Consider the following 18,157-nt stretch of genomic DNA (forward strand, 5'->3'; position numbering starts at 1 on the left):
TAAAATCAAAGACTAAATATGTCATTAAGATTTTTAACCCAGCATGAACATATTCCCTTCTTCAAATCAGTGTTTCTGTTGCTATGTAAAGGAAAAGCTTTCTTTCTCTCTTTACCAAATGATTACTCTTTTGTTCCCTCTTCCCCACTGCATTTCAAAATGAGCAAAGGATCTCATCTTGCTACCTATAGCAGATCTTATGTTGCTACCCATAGCAGATCTTTTGAAATGTAGAATATTAACTGAATTTTAACTTTATGAACATATATTTTTGATTAATATTCACCACTGCTTTGCTTTTGACTTTTGGTCAAATTTCATCATTTTAGACTAATTCAGCTTTAAGTCACAATGAATCAGAAATCAATTTGTTAAAATTATAGTTAAATGAGTTACAAAGTGTTTTCACATTTGTTATTGTTGTTTGGTTTGGTTTAAAGAGATAGTTAAGAAGAGAGCAACACTAAGGCCAGTTTAAGAGAGGGAGATTCTGTTAGAATGAAGCTTAGCTGGAAAATCTGCAATCAAATTTAGAAAACAGGAAGCTAGGAACAAGAGACTATCAGATATTGAAATTCTGCAAACTTTAATCTAATTCTATACCAAACACTAAGGATAAACCCTAAATTGGGGATGGGGAGGGGTTGACACAGTAGAAACTGGAGCCTTTCCTCGGGAACTAAGTATGGGGCCCTGAGGTAAGGAGTTAGGAGACAGAAATTCCAAAATAATGAACATTTAAGGAAAAATGAGAGTAGTAAAGAATATGAAAACAGACAACCAGAAGACACTATACTTAAAGTGACCAAAATATAATTTCTTATATGTAAGGTAGTTTCAAAAGTTCACGAGAGGAAAAACAAAGAGTCCCATAGAAAGTGCATTTCTATACCCTGCTGTTGAAACTAACAAATTTGCGGCTGCTAAAAATAGGACTATGGCACCTACCAAATTCCAGTATATACTGATGGGCTTCATCCACATAGCGAATGAGTTGTTGGAGAAAACTATAGGCAAATCGTTTCTCAATAGAAGGTGTATCCAGTTCCAGGTCCTTGAATCCTCTGAAATAGCAAAAATAGACATGAAAAGTCATTTTTTTAAAGTCAATTGTTATGACAGAGTATAATTGCCCCAGAGAGTTTCCTCAACACTGTTGTTTGAGGGAGTAGTTCACCGGGTCTTTTCCCCATCTGAGCAGCTAGTGGGTTTGAACTACCAACCTTTTGGGTAGGAGCTAAGTGTTTAACCACGGTGTCACCAGTGTTCTTTAAAAAGTCTATTGGAAATGAAATTTTGTACAAAGAAAAATGTATAAACTTGTTAAAATGCATCTAATATTCCTGCAGTTGAAAGCAAAACTGAGATTTAATTATTAAGGAAAACTTTACATTGGATATTAGAATTGTAATTAACAGCACAATTATAGTGCAGTAAGTTATCATCTTCAGAAAAACAATGTCACCTTAGCTTAGGGATTTCGCCTAAAAGATAGATAGGGATTTAATGTAATCAGCACGAGGAACTTGCTTGTGAGACGTTAACAACCAAGAGTACTGATGTTTCTGACAGATGTGTATTTTAATCATACAAAATAGCAGCATAAAGTTAGTTTAAAGATCACCGGAGTCATCTGTGGCTTAAAATATGAGGGTGATATTTAAATATTCCATGTTCTAAAAATAATGTGTAACTGGATTCTATATGCTTTTACCTGGATACAGCATATCCATTGATCTGCAAGTATTTGAGAATATCTTGGGCTTTTTCCCTGTCCTTGGCTTTTTCTTTGGCAGTCAGTGTATCATACGGCACCAGTAGGGGATGATTTCCCCCTCCTAAAGGAAATCAAGACAAGTATACCACATAGCAGTTAAAAAATTTAATCTAAAAGGAAAAACGGTGACATAACAAACCAAGATGAAGAGTCATGGGTTAAAGTCAGGAAACATTGTCTCTGGATTGTATCCTTTCATTGCACTTATTTAATCTGTATATTGAGCAAACACTCTGAAACACCGGACTACATGGCAACCTACAATAGAAAGATGGATCAGCCATTCTTGCAGAAGGAAAGAAGATGGAAAGCACTTACTGATGAAGAAAAAGGAGTACAGTCTGAAGTATGGATTACACTTTAATAATAATGATAATAATAATCCGCACAACTGGAGCAAAAGGCAACATCATGGTAAGCACAGAAAAGTTTGAAGTTATCAGTGCTATCATCTTACTTGAATTCAAAATTAAGGCCCATAGAAGCAGCAGTCAAAAAAAAATCAATGAGCACATTCTCTTGGGAAAATCCGTTATAAAAAAAAGCACCACCCAAACACCCCTCTCTACATTTTAAAGAGAAAAGCTGTTCCTCTGGTGTGACTGAGCCACACTATGGTGTTTACAGCACATCGTATGCATGTGAAAGCTGGGCAATGAATAAGAAAGACGAGAAGATTGGCTGCCTTTGAATTACAGTGAAGGTTTTGAAAATACTCAGGACTTCCAGAGAACGCACAAATTTATCTTGGAGAAAGCTTAGTTAAATGACTCGATGAACTTGAGGATTGGAAAACTTAGCCACAGATGTTTTGGATCTGTTATCAAGAGAGACCGACCCAGGTGAATGATATTATGTTTGGCAAAATTAGTTAAAAAAAGAGAAGTCTTACAGTAAGATTGTGTGATGCAGTGTCTGTACCCATGGGCTCAAACATAGCAACCATTGTGAGGCTGGCACAGGACCTAGGAGTATGTCCTTCTGATAGCACTTACAGAAACAACAATATAGTATGACCACAATACAGGACTTGTGAGTTTCCTTAATCGTAGAGCGCACAAGGCCTTTCACCCCCACCCCACGCATTTGTCCTGAGTCTGGGCCTTGGTGATACAGGACACGATTCGTGGGACATCTCTGGTCACTAGGCTGCCGCCATCGCAGCCACGACTAGCTATAGCCCCACTCCACCCCCAGACCAGGACCCCAAGTCCAGAGTGCTTGCCTGCCCTGCTGAGACACGCACAGCCCCCCTACAGCAGCTGCCCACTCACAGGACCCCACTGGGAGAGAAGCTTCCCTTTCCCATGGTTCCCCTCTCCCAACGTGGCAGCGATGTGCCCCTGGGCCTGCGTCCCTCCCTGCATTCGTCCAAGGCCGGGTAACTGACCTGCAGGCCACCAGGGGCTGCCTGGAGACCCCCACGGGGGAGCATCCACCCACACCGCTGCCTGGGACCTCTCCACCGGCACTCCGGCACTCCGTTTGCCTGGCCTCTAACCCTGGTCAGCTAAGCGCCCGCTCCACTCCCGGCCGAGAACCTGCGCTGAGCACTTCCCACCGGCTGGAGCCGCACCATAGGCCAGCCCGCGCCTACCCCACCCTGCGTTTCCGCCGGAGCCACTGCGGGCCAGCCTGCAGACCTGTAGCCGCTGCCCGGGGCGCTGAGTGTGCCTGCTGAGGGCGCCCCTCCCAGCGTCGACAGCGCCAGGCGCAACAGTGGGTGCCCCTGCCTACTGGGAGCGCGAGCGACAGGGTCCTGCACTCCTGCGGGAGTGGCATTGCCCACCCCGCTGCACTGCGGGGATTCCAGCTGCTCCGAGCTCTGAGCCTGGGCGGAGGGCAAGCGCCATTGCCCGCAGTTTCCCGCCAGAGCCGCCGCTGTCCGATCCGGCTCGACCACGTCAATGCGGAGCCTGCCTGCGCTGTCACAGGGCCAGCAGATTAAGCAATAAATGTCCCCACCTGCGAGGGAGCCTAGGACTTGCCTTTGCAGTCCCCGTCGGAGCCGTCTGTGTGCTCCAGCTGGCTCTCACCACCGAGGGGCCCTGTGGGGTCCCCAGTGCCAGCTCCTAAGCCTGCCCCAGCCCTCCCCAGCCGGCAAAGGAGGCAGGCACTGCTGCCTGTGCCTCGCTCAGCACCAGAAGCGGCCCAGCATTGTCCAGCCGGTGCAGGAAGCCCATCCGTGGGGAGCTGTTCCTGTCTGTGTAGCCCCGCCCACAGGCCCAACTCTACAGGTCTGCAGGGACCTGGGAGGGCCTGCTGATCTGAAGAGCATATCCCCTCCACAAAGACCGGCACCGGAGCCCAGATCAGCACCAAGTCAAATGACAGCGAGGCTTCCCCACCTCCACGTTCTGTTGGCCATCCGTAGAATTTAGAGGGAAAAGAAGGGGGGAAATTTATATATATACATATACACAACTTTTATCTCACTCTGTTTTTCTCTTTTCTTTCTTTTACTTTCTGTGTTGCCTTTTCTCTCTTTCTTCCTTTTTCATTATTGCTAGTACTTATTTTCTGCCCCTTTTCTATAGGTTTCCCTTCTATCTCTTTTTTTCACTTGTACTACTATCACTTATTTTCTCTCCTCTTTTAGAGCTTCTCCTTCTTCCCTCTCCATTTTTTCCTTTATCTGCCCAAAATTTTGTTAAAAATTATTTTCAATTTTTTAACCATTAAAATTCTTGTTTATTACTAAAGAAAAAAAGGCTGCTAAGGGAACCCTGACAAACCATGTCAAAGTAGCCTGAGGGCACTTACTGAGCCTCCAGCCCCCACTCCAGTTGCTGAAACATCTCAACACTGCTGGTCACTAAGCCACTGGGGAACTCTGCCTATATAGCAGTCTGACCCATCCTTATAGTAGGTCATAGGCAGTTAGTTGCCTGAAAGAATCCTTAGCAGTAACACAGAGAAGGTTACCCTGGCCTCCCTGAAGCATGGGATCTATGAAAGGATCAAGGAAAAGTCAACAGACCACAACACTCCCAACAAAAAACAGAGACAAAACTTAGTAGCAGAGCTAACGTCTCTCATAGAAGAAACAGATACAGATCTGCCACAGAAGGAAGTTTTAAGAAGTCTGCTAGTAGTAATACAGGAGCTAAGGGAAGCAACCAAGAATAAGGATGCAATGATAGAGGAGATGAAGTCCACAATAGATGGGATGTACTCCACCCACCAAAGGGAACTGAAGAAGCTAACAGAGGAGGTAGCAGAAGCCACACACAAGGTCACAGAATTTACGATTAGGCTTGAGGCAGAGAACCGTATCAGTGATCTCGAGGACAAACAGACCTAATCAAGTGAGAAAGACAGTCAGATAGGAAAATTAAAGAAGCATAGCCTGATATCAATGACAGATGCTATGAAGAGGAATAATATTCAAGTAATCAATGTACCAGAGCACAACAAAACACACAAGCGTCAGCCAAGTAGCAAAACATTTCTGGAAGAAAACGTTTCCATTCAAACAAGGGAGAACCAGAGACTCATTAATGGAAGCAGAAAGGACGCCAGCTAGACTTAATCCCAAGAAGAACACACCAAGACATATCATAGTAAAAATATCCCAACTTAGAGGAAAAAGAGAAAATTTTATAAGCAGTAAGAGAAAGGAAGACAGTCACATACAAAGGAGCACAGGTAAGAATATGCTCAGACCTATCAGCAGATACCATGAAGAGGAGGAGAGAATGGAGCAACATCTTCCAAAAGCTGGAAGAAAAATAATGCCTCTCCAAGAATCCTGTAACCTGCTAAGTTAACCATTAAGATAGATGGTGAGATAAGGGTCTTCCAGAGCAAGGAAAGACTCAAAGAATATGCTACAAGTCACCCAACCCTGAGGAAGAACGAAAAACATCATTGTGTGATCACAAAGGCGGGGGGAAAATCATATCATCGTGAATTAAGGTAGTACATGATGAGGACCCAATGCCCATCGGTATACAACTGGACATCCCTTGCAGAGGGGTAGTGGGGAGGAGATGAGTCACTTAGGGTTCAGTGTAGCAATAATGAAACTCACAACCTTCCTCTAGTTCTTAAACACTTCCTCACCACCCCTATCCCCCAACTATCATGATCCCAATTCTACCTTGCAAACCTGGTTAGACCAGAGGATGCCCCGCGGTATAGTTGGGATCTGGCAACACAGGAAATCTAGGACAGATGAACCCCTCAGGACCAACGGTGAGAGTGGCAATACTGGGAGGGAAGGTGGTGTAGAAAGGAGGAACTGATTTCGGGGATCTACATATAACCTCCTCTCTGGGGGATGGGCAACAAGAAAGTGGGTAAAGGTAGACGCCGGGCAGTGTAAGATAAGATAAAATAATAATTTATAAATTATTAAGGGTTCATGAAGGAGGGGGGAGTGGGGAGGAAGTGGGGAGGGAAAAAAGGAAAATGAGCTGATTCCAGGAACCCAAGCGGAAGGTGAATTTTGAGAATGATGAGGGCAACGAATGTATAAGGGTGCATTACTCAATTGATGTATGCTTGGATTGTGATAAGAGTTGTATGAGCCCAAATAAAATGATTTTTTTAATGCACAATTGGGTCTAGTAAAATTATAAGGCATGTTTCAAAATTTATACTTCATTTTCTACCTCACAAGGGAAAAACATATTTGAACATGAAATTTTTATGAAACCAAGATCAAAGAGTACTTTATAGTCCTATTATTTCTGAATATGCCAAAAAATATATACTTGGATATGTTATATTAAAAGTTGATTCTTCTTAAATATTTAATTAGCATAACAAACATGTATTGATTTTTAAAATTTGCGAAACAACCTTTAGCTAGTGTACTTATTGTGGAGAAAATATTAAAAATATTATTTTAGATTTGAACATTTTACAGGGTATTTAAGAATAGCTAATCATTAAAAAACATTTTAGTATAATATATTAGGGAAGGGGGTATAGAAAGGGAGAACCCATCTTGGAGATCTATGTGTAACCTCCTCTCTGAGAGATGGCAATGGGGAGGTGGGTGAGGGGAGATGCCGGGGAGTGTAAGATACGATATAATAATTATTTTTAAACTATCAAGGGACCAGGGGGGGGGAGCGGGGAGGGAGGGGAAAGGGAAAAAAAAGGGAAACCGAGCTGATTCCAGGAACCCAAGTGGAAGGTGAATTATGAGAATGACGAGTGCAACGAATGTATAAGGGTGCTTTGCTCAATTGATGTATGTACAGATTGTGATAAGAGCTTTATGAGCCCCAATAAAAAGATTTATTAATTTAAAAAAATGTCAAAATGTATTGTTAACTCAAAGAACGCTTTTATAGTACCAACAAAGTGAATAGCATGCTATTTCTTTCCCAAATGTAAAATTATAAAATACGAGGCAGTACCTCCCCCCCAAAATGGATATTTTAAAGTTATTTATTAATTTTTTTAACAAAATAACCTTATCATCTTCAAAGCACTCTCCATTACACTTAACATATTTGCCAAATCTGCGATTCCATTCTTGGAAACATTTTTAAAACTTATCTGTTTGGATAGCTGATAGCCCCTCCTTCGTCTTTTCCTTCACCTCTTCTATGTTATCAAATTGCTGTGCTTTTAAGTTCCTCTTCATTCGTGGAAATAAAAGAAGTCCCAAGGAGGGAGGTCATGTAAGTACGATGGGTGGGGCTAGAAAAGAATGCTGCTTTTTGCCCCAAATTGGTGCGCTGAGAAGGCTGCATGAGCAGGTGCATTCTTGTGTTTGCAAAACTAGTCCCGTCTGCCACAAATCAGGTCTTTTTTGTCACACACAATCTTTTCAGATCCTCTAAATAGAAAGCTTGATAAGAGTCTAATCTGGTGAAACAAACTCCAAATGCACTGAGTCAAAATTTTTGTATGTTGAGGAAGTTCACTGATGTCCAAAATGAGGTTTGTCATCCATTGGCATTTCACCTTTTTTTGCAATGAGAAAACCACTCATACACTCTAGTTTTTCCAATAGCACTGGCCTTGTAAGCTGTGTTCAATGTCCCAACAGTTTCTGTGGCATTTTTTCCCAAACAGGAAATAAAATTTCATAGCTGCATACTGTTCTTTAAAATGGCCATCAGAAAAAGAGGAGGTTGGAACTAACCTGCTTTTATGAAAAGAGTCACTGTGACCAAAGAGAACTGTCCCGTGCAGCGTCACGTGGTGTGTTCACTGAGCGTGAGCTGCTCAGTGTGCTCCGCCCAGCGCCATTCTGGTTTGGGAGAGGGGCACCCTCTTGTAAGTGTGGTAAAAATATTTTGTGTGGAGTGCTGAAGAGCTCTAAACTATAAATGCTAAGCGAATACCAGAAAGAAAAATATGAAAATAAATATTTCATTTGATTTATAATGAAAACACGGAGCCTGATGTATCAATATGAGTTACTGAAAATCCCAAATGTCAAATTTTCCCACAAAAATAAATAGGCAAACAAAAGTACAAAGGAGAATTTCTATGTTTTACTAGAACTCGAGTGCCATCTACAGAAAGGTACTCACTACACAGAACTTTCTGATCTTTAAATGCACCTTACCATCACAAGTGAACAAATGCATGTTAACTTCCAAGCTAACAAAGAAAGAGTACATTAAATAGAACCATCAGTTAGTTTCTTACAGGATATAAGTCAAGCATGTTCAACAAGATTGTCAGAAGACAATACTAACCAGCATTTTATGACCAATGAGAAAGATTTAAAATGTTCCCAGGTTCAGGTTTACTTCTATCATAATCAAAGAAATAATTTAGCAGAAAAATATTCATGACAAATACAAGCGTTTAAAATTTTAAAAACATCTCATTTAATTGTTTTGGGACTTTAACCTATGAAGAGCTGTATTACAATTGTATTATAATTACGCATACAAACTATGTTAATTTTACAACTTAATTTATATTCCACAATGATTTGGAGGTCAGACAGTAGTCAATTGGGGGAAGAAAGGGGTGCTGGGAGGAAAAAAAAGGAGAAAAGAACCCTAAAACTTTGAAGGCAGCTGCTGACTGGGTCCTAAATCTGTGCTGCATCACTTAATAACTGACGGAAAGTAGAGAGTGACCTTGCCCCTCCCATATTCTGCTCCCCCATTTGTAACACAATTATAAATACAGTTTGTGTTAGGAGGGGAATGGATGGAAGTAAATACAAGAAAAAAATGAATATGGATAGGTGATTCCTAGAATGCCTCCTCAAACCTCCTAGCTTTGGAATGAATCCATGAGAAAGCATCGAGGGCTTGGTATTAGATCGCTCCATGGCTTGATGACAGAGCATTACAATACACAATGCATAACGTCAGCAAATAAAAAAGTCAAAGAAAACTAGTTCTTTACGTATTTTTAATACTTTCATAGTCTTGTCGCTTTTTTTCTGTTGAGGAAAGACACTGCTAAGGAAAGCACAGAAAGGTATTTCCCACCAGATCTCCTTAGCGGTGGCAGAACATGTGGTGGCTATCGAACTGTAACCGCCGAACAAGTTGCAGAAGAAAGAAAAGTTACATTTTAGAAAAGACAAGTAGCTATGGCTTCAAAATCGTACGTTGTTTCTAACCTTATCTTTCTTTCCTATGATTCAATTCTCTATTTTTGAGTTTCAAACACCTGAGACCCAGTATTGTGTACGTCCATGTTTCTCTGGCTTGTCTCCCATTGTAGTCCTTCCTGCTTCACAAAGAGATGCATATGATGGGTTCCACGTATGTGAAAACTGATCACATACTGCAATCATGCAAGAGGAATCCCGACACATCCTAGAGGGGGGCAGCGGTATGAATGGCTTGGAATGCCTTAAAGAAAGCCTTGAACCTAGAATACCTACATAATTGGCCTAGAAATTAAAGCAAATGTTGATTTCCTAGCAGGCATATTTATAAAAGAAGTACCCTTATTAATTTACATTTATTCATGGTGACTAAACAAATTAAGGGTGGTGGAGAGGAATAGATTTTTTTTCTCCTATGTATTCTGCTTGCAAATACTGCTTAAAAAACTTTTTTTGTTTTATTTTTTATTATTTTAAAAATCATTTTATTAAGGGTTCATACAACTCATCACAATCAATACATACATCAATTGTGTAAAGCACATTTGTACATTCCTTGCCCTCATCATTCTCAAAACATTTGCTCTCCACTTAAGCCCCGGCATCAGCTCCTCATTTTCCCCCTCCCTCCCCACTCCTCCCTCCCTCATGAGCCCTCGATAATTTATAAAGTATTATTTTGTCATATCTTGCCCTGTCTAACATCTCCCTTCACCCACTTTTCTGTTGTCCATCTGTCCCCCAGGAAGGAGGTCGGATAATGCCATTTACAGAATTTCACTAAGTATACTCTATTACATATTTGCTGGACAACAAGCTAGCCAGCTAATCAGACAACTAGTAGGGCAACAAATCAGCAAACATTTATGGAGCGATTCTATAAAAACAGACCTAACTCTGGGTCAGATTTTGTAATAAAGCAGTTTGGTATGTGGAATCTGCTGGGGAAAGGAGACCAGTAATTCTCCGTAGCCAGTCTCCATGACTACTACTCTGCTGCTTAGTGTTTGATATTTGGTACTCAGAATTTTACAATAACGATTACACAAGAAATACGGATACAGCACTAAACTCTAGAAGATTATATTCTGGTTGGGGGAAAGAAAACTTTACAGAAATGTTCGAAGAAAACAAGTATGTATCTAGGTTATAAACAATGTTTAGATTATTGCTGAATAAATAACAAAGAGATAATTAGTATAGGATACAGTCAATTTAAAAAAATAATGGGGAAAACATTTGAAAATGACTGAGAGAATAAGAGGTTATTTTAGTATTTTTAAATATAACCAGCAAAAAAGAACTTGAAAAAGCACGTAAGAAACCTTAACATAATCCAAATAGAGTCAAACAGTAATGGGGAGATCAGAAACTGTATATAAAAGGTATATTGATCTTTGGATGAGCATTAGCAAAGGCAGGCTAAGTGGTTAAGAGAAAGATTATATTAGAAAAGACGCACTTACACAGTTAAGTGGGCGAGCTATAGTAAAGATGCTACATATTTATGCCCCAATGGCACTCCACTGAATTTTTAAAGTGTATTGTGGACTAAGTGAATGTTTACACAGCATATCATATCAGTTTTAAATTCAATAATTCATACACATTTTATTTCATCTCATCAACTTCAGTCCTATCACTTATCCCATTTCCTCCCTGCTTCCTGTTTCTCCTAGCCCTCTTAACTTTCTCCTTGGGTAAATGCCGCCCTTTTGCTCGTAATACATTATTTTAATCACAGAGATGAGTTCATTTCCAGACCTCAAGGGAAGGGCCATAGTTTTGGGGGTCCAACAAATCTCTGGCTGATCTCTCATAATTGTGAATTTTGTTCCCCCTTTTTTAGGGGTTTCTAATGGGATCTGTTTAGAACAGTTACAAGGGAAAGAGTGACATCAGCTAGTTTTGGTTTTTTTTCCCCATCTCAGAGTTATAAAGACTGATATATGTGCGGTCCAATATTTTATTGGCCTAATTGTTTCCGATTTGATTTTCATTACTCTTGTTACCTCAGATGGAGCGACATCAGTAGCTGAAACTTAGATGACTGCTCAGGAGTATTTAAGCACCCAATAATAGAATATTGTCTTTGTGAACTATATTATGCCAATAGGCTTTCCCCACCCCCATCCCGAGACTGTGGTCCTAATAACCCAGCCCTACCTAATCATTCGTTTGAGGAGATATGTTGTGTCTAAGAGGTATCCATAATTTTAATCTATACAGCTCCCTCTGCCAAATATGTATATTTGTTGGTATATTCCCGCTTTCCTTCTCCTTACCTGTTCAGCCCACGTATCTACCTAAGCATCTACTTGTAGGTCATCACTGTTATCCTGCCTCCATCAATTTTAATCTACTCCTTCTTGTGCATTATCTTTCTCCTCACCCCAGTTAAACTCATCTACAAATAACCTGTGATTTATGTTCCCTTCTGCCCCTGGTTATCATCAACATTTGCTTGCTTTTGTGTGAATCCTTTTATTGACATTTTGTAAATGTTGTTTTCTACAATATTTGTCCTTTTCTGATCGACTAATGTCATTCAGCATAATGCCTTCCAGATTCATCAATGTTATGAGGTGCTTTTGTGATTCATCATTATTCTTTAACTTTGCATAGTATTCTATTGCTGTGGTGAACACTGCTACTTTGAACATGGGTGAGTATGTAAAATCATGGTATACCTCTTATTTCTTTAGCATATATACCAAGTAGGGGGTTACTGTTATGTAATTTCTATTCTCAACTTTTTGAAGAAATGCCACACAGCTTTCCACCATGGTTATGTCATTTCACAGTGCCACCAGCAGTGTGCAAGTGTTCTAAGCTTTCTGACCAAATCAGTTCTTGTTTCTGTTTGTTTGTGTGGTAGTTACACAATTTCATGTCAACTTGATAAATAAGAATGAAGAGGTGAAGTCTAGCCTGTCAATTACATCAGAGCCTGGTGATTCCCTCCTTGTGGGTATGACCTTCTTATGAGGATATTGGGACTTTCTTTCTTCCTTCCTAGAAGCAGGACACATGTCCTCTCTGCTTTAACTTCCTATTGGCAAGTCACATGGAGCCACGCCGATGGCAGCCAGAGCCCTGGAGATGCAGCCACTGACATTGAATCTACAGGACTTTCCACCACCGACCTGTGATTTTCCTGCGTTTGGCATCATTACCTGTGCTGTGTGAGTCTGAAGAGGAATTCATGGGCTAAGATAAGACTTAACGGTTAATACTGACCTTATGGACTTGATCTAAACTGGGATGGGATATTTTATAGATGCTTAATTCCTTCTTGATATAAAGTTCTCTCTTACACATATATGTGTCTCTAAACTTGTTTATCTAGTCAACCGGAACTCACACAGTTTGTTTTTAACCTTACTATTCGTTTTGGAGTGAGATGTTATCTCACTGCTGTTTTGATTCACATCTCTCAACTGGATAATAATCATGCACATCTCTTCATATGTTTGTTGACTGCCTGAATGTCTCCTTTGGTGAACAGTCCAACATGACACTTTGAGGACTAAGTACATCTGACCAAAGCCAGGGACATTTCTATTGACTTCTATTCATATGAAAGCTCATTTCCAACCAAACAATTGGCCTATAATGGGAATAACACTTATAAAGTAGGAACACCATATGAATTCAAAAGGGCAAAATTTTACCCAAGGGTAAAGTTCCGAATGGCTAAGTACAGGGAAGCTTGGAAATACAAAGCACAGAGAGGGAGTTTTATAAATGGGAGTTTCGATCAGTAATATGAAATAAAATGTACATGTACTGTTAAAGGAAAACTAATCTCTGTGTGGGCCACTTAATTCACAAGAGAAAAATTTAAAAATCAAATAAAAGAGAAAGACAAGGGAAAAATGGAAATATATGAACTGTGGTGTTGGTGAAGAATATTGAATCTACAGCGAAGTGTCAAAAGAAGGGGGGAAATGGAGTCAGGGAACTACAGGCTCTCTATCTTAAGCTTATCATGGATATATCTAAACCATTATTATAAAATAAAGATATAATGAAATCTTGACCTATAAATTTTTGTTTTCTTGAACCACATCTTCTACTTATGTAGTTGGACTCTGATTTTTCTAGTAAAAAATCTTTAGAAAGATTACCTTTGGATTCCAGTTCCAGTTTCTTTTTCTTGGCCCAGATGTTATGGTAGTTCTCAGCCATCATTTCTGCCATCGCCTTAAGTGAAGAAGATATTTAGCAGCTGTTTAATGAGTAGGAAAGGATAGCATTGCTTTCCAAAATGTAAGAGCAAAATATGCTTTCCAGTAATAAAACCATGCAGTATTATTGGTAAACTAATTTTATATCATAAAATAAAAGTACAGATCTTTGATTTAGAACCTGAAATCCAGAAAAAAAATTTTAATTGCCAAATTATACAGCCAGCCCTATACAAGGGAGCCCTAGCGGAGCAATGACTAAGTGCTCAGCTGCTAACCAAAAGAAATGTCTGAAATAATGATGTGTAACTTCCCACGGGCACATGAGGGAGGGGGGAGCGGGGAGAGAGGGGAAAAAAAAGAGGACCCAATGCAAAAGGCTTAAGTGGAGAGCAAATGCTTTGAGAATGACTGGGGCAGGGAATGTGCAGATGTGCTTTATACAATTGATGTATGTATATGTATGGATTGTGATAAGAGTTGTATGAGCCCCTAATAAAATGTAAAAAAAAAAGAAATAAAAGAGGGATGGGGAAAAACGAGGAGCTGATGCCAGGGGCTTACATGGAGAACAAATGTTTTGAGAATGATGAGCGAAACAAATGTACAAATGTGCTTTACACAATTGATGTACGTATGAATTGTGATAAGAGTTGTATGAGCTCCCAATAAAATGATTTAAAAAAAAAAAAAGAAATGTCTGAAGTTGGAGCCCACACGTGACTCGAAGCTCCACTCTCTCCAGTGGAGTCGCTTTAGTTGGAATCAAATCAACAATAAGAGGTAAACTTCAAAGTTCTCCTGCATTTGATGGAATTCTCATTATTATTTTATAATATTTAAAGACATGTCTTATTAACGCAGTAATGAAAACAAAAATGGCTATACATATTTATGTTACAAGTTATTTATTTTTTTAATTTCCAAAGTCTTAAAAGATGATCTTAACCTAATTAACCACTAAACATAAAGAATATTATAACCACCATCTTTGAGTCAATTCGAACCTCATAGCAACCATATACAGGTGAGGGAACTTGGATGTCAACCCCCTCTGTGATGTTTTGGATAAGATTACCTCTAAGATTCCTTTCACTACTGATGTTTGGATTTATCACAGCAAGATTAGTGGTTCAAAGCTGAGACCTACCAGCTGCTCTGTGGAAGAAAGCCCAGGCTGTCTGTGACCATAAAGATCTACAGCCTCAAAAACCCTATCTAAAGTCACTATGAGTTGGAATCAACTTGATGTAATGAGTTTGGTTTTGGGAGTGTGGATGTCATTTTAATGTAGTAACACAGGAACAATAACAATACAGATGTTTTATGTTTACATCTTTATTTCTTTTAGATAACACTAATAATGCCAGTACTATGGGAAAAACAAACTATATCAAGGTTCCTGGTAACACAGTTAATCTTTCACTCAACCAGTGATTTCATAAGTAGGATCGTTAGTAACAAAGAAGAACAGATAAGTCTATGGATGGAGCCAGCACAATACTATCATTTTCCTTAATAAACAACTTAAAATATATATTGCTTTATGACTAATTGTGGTACCCTTTGAACATCATAAATAAATCATTTAAGTATTTATTTCCTTTTCAAGCAAGTTATTTAATAATGTAAGAATTTTAAAGATGAATATTAATTTTAAAAATTTATAATTTTGCAAGAAAAATTGTATCATCTTTATACAAAGAATTAGAAATACAAACTCCTTATGATCATCACATTTAAACAAATCATGACTTAAAACATATACAGGAAAGTGCTAGGCAAGTATGACATTTTAGAATGAAAATTAGTAATATAAGTTAAAAATTAACATTACTTACATGTAGATCTCTGGAGAGTGTAACATTACTCATGTCAATGGCTCGGGGGCTATAGCCATGGGCAGTATCTATGGAAACCTAGATGATTTATGTGCAAAAATAACAACTGGTAAAAAAGAAAAACTGGGGAGAGACTTAAGTAGTACTTTAGGTACTACCTATGAAACAACTAGCAAATAATTTGCAAACATAATGTTTCCTCAGATAAAACTGGCAAGAATTTATACAAAAGATTTTGCAATCATGTTAAATTGTATCTGTGTGCCTAGCAACTATTTTGGACTAACTGTAAAGTGCATTGAGAATTATGAAACATTACTTTAGACAAAGGCTCATCTTCTTCTAGAGTTTCTTGCATCCTGAGGTCTCCCAAGTAAATATATTCTACTACATAATAAATATTCTTATGATAAACTATAACTTACATTTTAATTTAAACTGGATGTACAAATAGCATATACAATAGTTTATGAAGACATTTTCAATAACCAAAAGACTTCTTTAATTCAAAATTTTGGCTTTTGAGAAATACAATTTTTTCTCTCATCATCCCTGCAAAGTTTAGTACCATGTTAGGCTCTCGTCTCTTTCTATAAAATAGTGCATTTTACTGCGACTATAATGAAAATGTACTATGGATGAGTTCTCATTAGTGTTTATAATTTAAAATTAAAATTTTGTATATTTCAAAATTCTCTATATTTTTAAATATGAATTAAAGTAAAATTTAAAAGATAGGATTTCCCCATGTGGTTGTTACAATATAAAAAGGAGGGTAATAAATAAGTGCAAAGGTTTAGTATACTCAACTGCTAACTGAAAGCTCTGGAGGTTGACTCCACTTGGAGGTGCCTGGTCAGAAAAGCTTGGTGATTTACTTCTGAAAAACCAGCTACTTTAAAGCCTTATGTACAAACTGATCTACACACGTGACCACCCAAGTGAGAATCAACTCAACAGCCGTTGTTGCTTTGTGTTTAGTGTTTTGTTTTTTATAAGTATGGTGTAATGAAAAAATGAGCTCCAACCACAGCCAACCTACTAGTTATGTTGTGATGCTTGTTTCCTGTATCTTTATAACTGATTGGTATCATCAAATAATGGTAACATTTGTCATTCCCCAAGCAAGCTCCTGGTTCTATTTTAAAGTGTATTTTTACATTACCTAAGATTTTTTTCAAAGGCTTACACAATCTAAAAGAAAATTCTGAATTTCAATTTAAAACAATAAGTATAAAGATTGGTAATATTTTTGTTACCTAGCTGAACATTGATAGGTCAGGCAAAAGAATAGTATACTACCAAACTGATAAAAGTTACAGAAAATTCAAAACACTTCATACTCTAACTTGACCCTGTCCAACCTCATTGCTTTTAAGTTAATATTTATTGATTTTCTATTCTATTCATAATGAAAAAAAGGTCAGTATTTTTAACTATCAAGCTTGCTCATCACCTTAATCTTACCTTTTATATCAATGAAAAATAACAAGATTAGATGGGCATAAATTTCCTCAAAACTTAAAAATTGCCCCAGGAACTATTCTTACCACTAGCCTGTCAATCTCTGCTGTTGTCTAGCTCCATGTCCTGGATAATGAACTAAACTCTATGGATAGTGAACGACTGCTTGATATCCTGGGTAACGAAGTAAACTCTATCTGTAGTGAGAGACTGCTTGGGCTCTACAGCATAGGACTAGTGTGCTTGGCTGTTAAATGGGGCTCAGTCTAATGACACAATTTACCTCAAAGGTGAGAATGACATTAGTCAATATATATTCAACATACAGAAACTGGTCCATGAATGTTGCCTAATTATTATTATTATTTCTGTCTACGACCACTACCACTACACCCTATAACTACCATCATCGCTGTCGTCCTTATCCCACCATTCTGTTTGCTGATATAGATCACTGTTAAGAGTCACCCTAGATAAGGGATTAAAATCCCTTTACATCCTAACATTTATTTGGACGTGGCCTGGTAAATCTCTGATTACTTATCTTTCTACAGACCGTTATTTGCATCCTTCGTTACTACTTTACCCCTCTTGCTGCCCCCACTTTATTCCCCGTCGTCCCCAGAACGGCAAAGACGTCCTGAAAGTCACCTGGGAATTGATGCTCACATTTTTTCTCCTGATTAAAGGAAAGAGAATCTCTATTCCTTATCACATTTTCTAAGACCTTGCTCAATTAATCATCTTTTTAGTCACCTGTGATAAACCTGTGATAACTTTTCTTTTGCTTATTACTCAAGTATACATTCAATACCTTGGAAATGTAAGCAGCATTTTGTTGTGCATATGTTCACCATGAACTGCTGCCAACTTGATGACAACTGACAGCAGAAGATTATAAGATACATATATTATCTGTCTCCCCTCTTGCTACACTTTAACTGAAAGGTGATGATCCAAGTGTTATGAAAGCTGCTAAATTTACTGTTTTTTATGTTTTCCTTTTGATATACTATTCCTGAGACGAGATAGACTTAGAAAGCATAAGGGACTCACTCACAGTTACCGAGCTGAAACTCTGTGGAGACAGGTTCCAACTAAGGCTTAACCTTCTCTCTTCTTGTTCCTTGTGATATTTCCTTCCCCAACAATCTGTCAAAATTGTCATCTCAAATAATACAACATTCCAAGTTTCCAATTGATGTAGTGGTTATGGGCTGGGCTGCTAACCACAGCACCAAAGTTTGAAAATAGTAGCAACTCTTCGGAGAAAGCTGAGGCTCTGTACCCCTTTAAAGGTCCATTTTATCCTGTCATACAGGGGCACTAGGAGTTGCAA

General features: G+C 38.7%; 1 protein-coding gene across 1 annotated transcript in view; it reads right to left on the reverse strand.

Annotated features, from left to right (window-relative positions):
- The window catches only part of RYR2 (ryanodine receptor 2), an 819,632-nt gene that overhangs the window by 197,147 nt on the left and 604,328 nt on the right, over nucleotides 1-18,157 (reverse strand). Inside the window, exons 57-60 of the mRNA XM_075556394.1 lie at nucleotides 15,355-15,432; nucleotides 13,454-13,529; nucleotides 1,715-1,838; nucleotides 949-1,064 (exon numbers count right to left, since the gene is read on the reverse strand). Of these exons, the coding sequence (XP_075412509.1) occupies nucleotides 949-1,064; nucleotides 1,715-1,838; nucleotides 13,454-13,529; nucleotides 15,355-15,432 (394 nt within the window). The remainder of the gene's footprint in view (nucleotides 1-948; nucleotides 1,065-1,714; nucleotides 1,839-13,453; nucleotides 13,530-15,354; nucleotides 15,433-18,157) is intronic.

The sequence above is a fragment of the Tenrec ecaudatus genome, chromosome 8, assembly GCF_050624435.1.
Source record: "Tenrec ecaudatus isolate mTenEca1 chromosome 8, mTenEca1.hap1, whole genome shotgun sequence".
Lineage (NCBI taxonomy): Eukaryota > Metazoa > Chordata > Mammalia > Afrosoricida > Tenrecidae > Tenrec > Tenrec ecaudatus.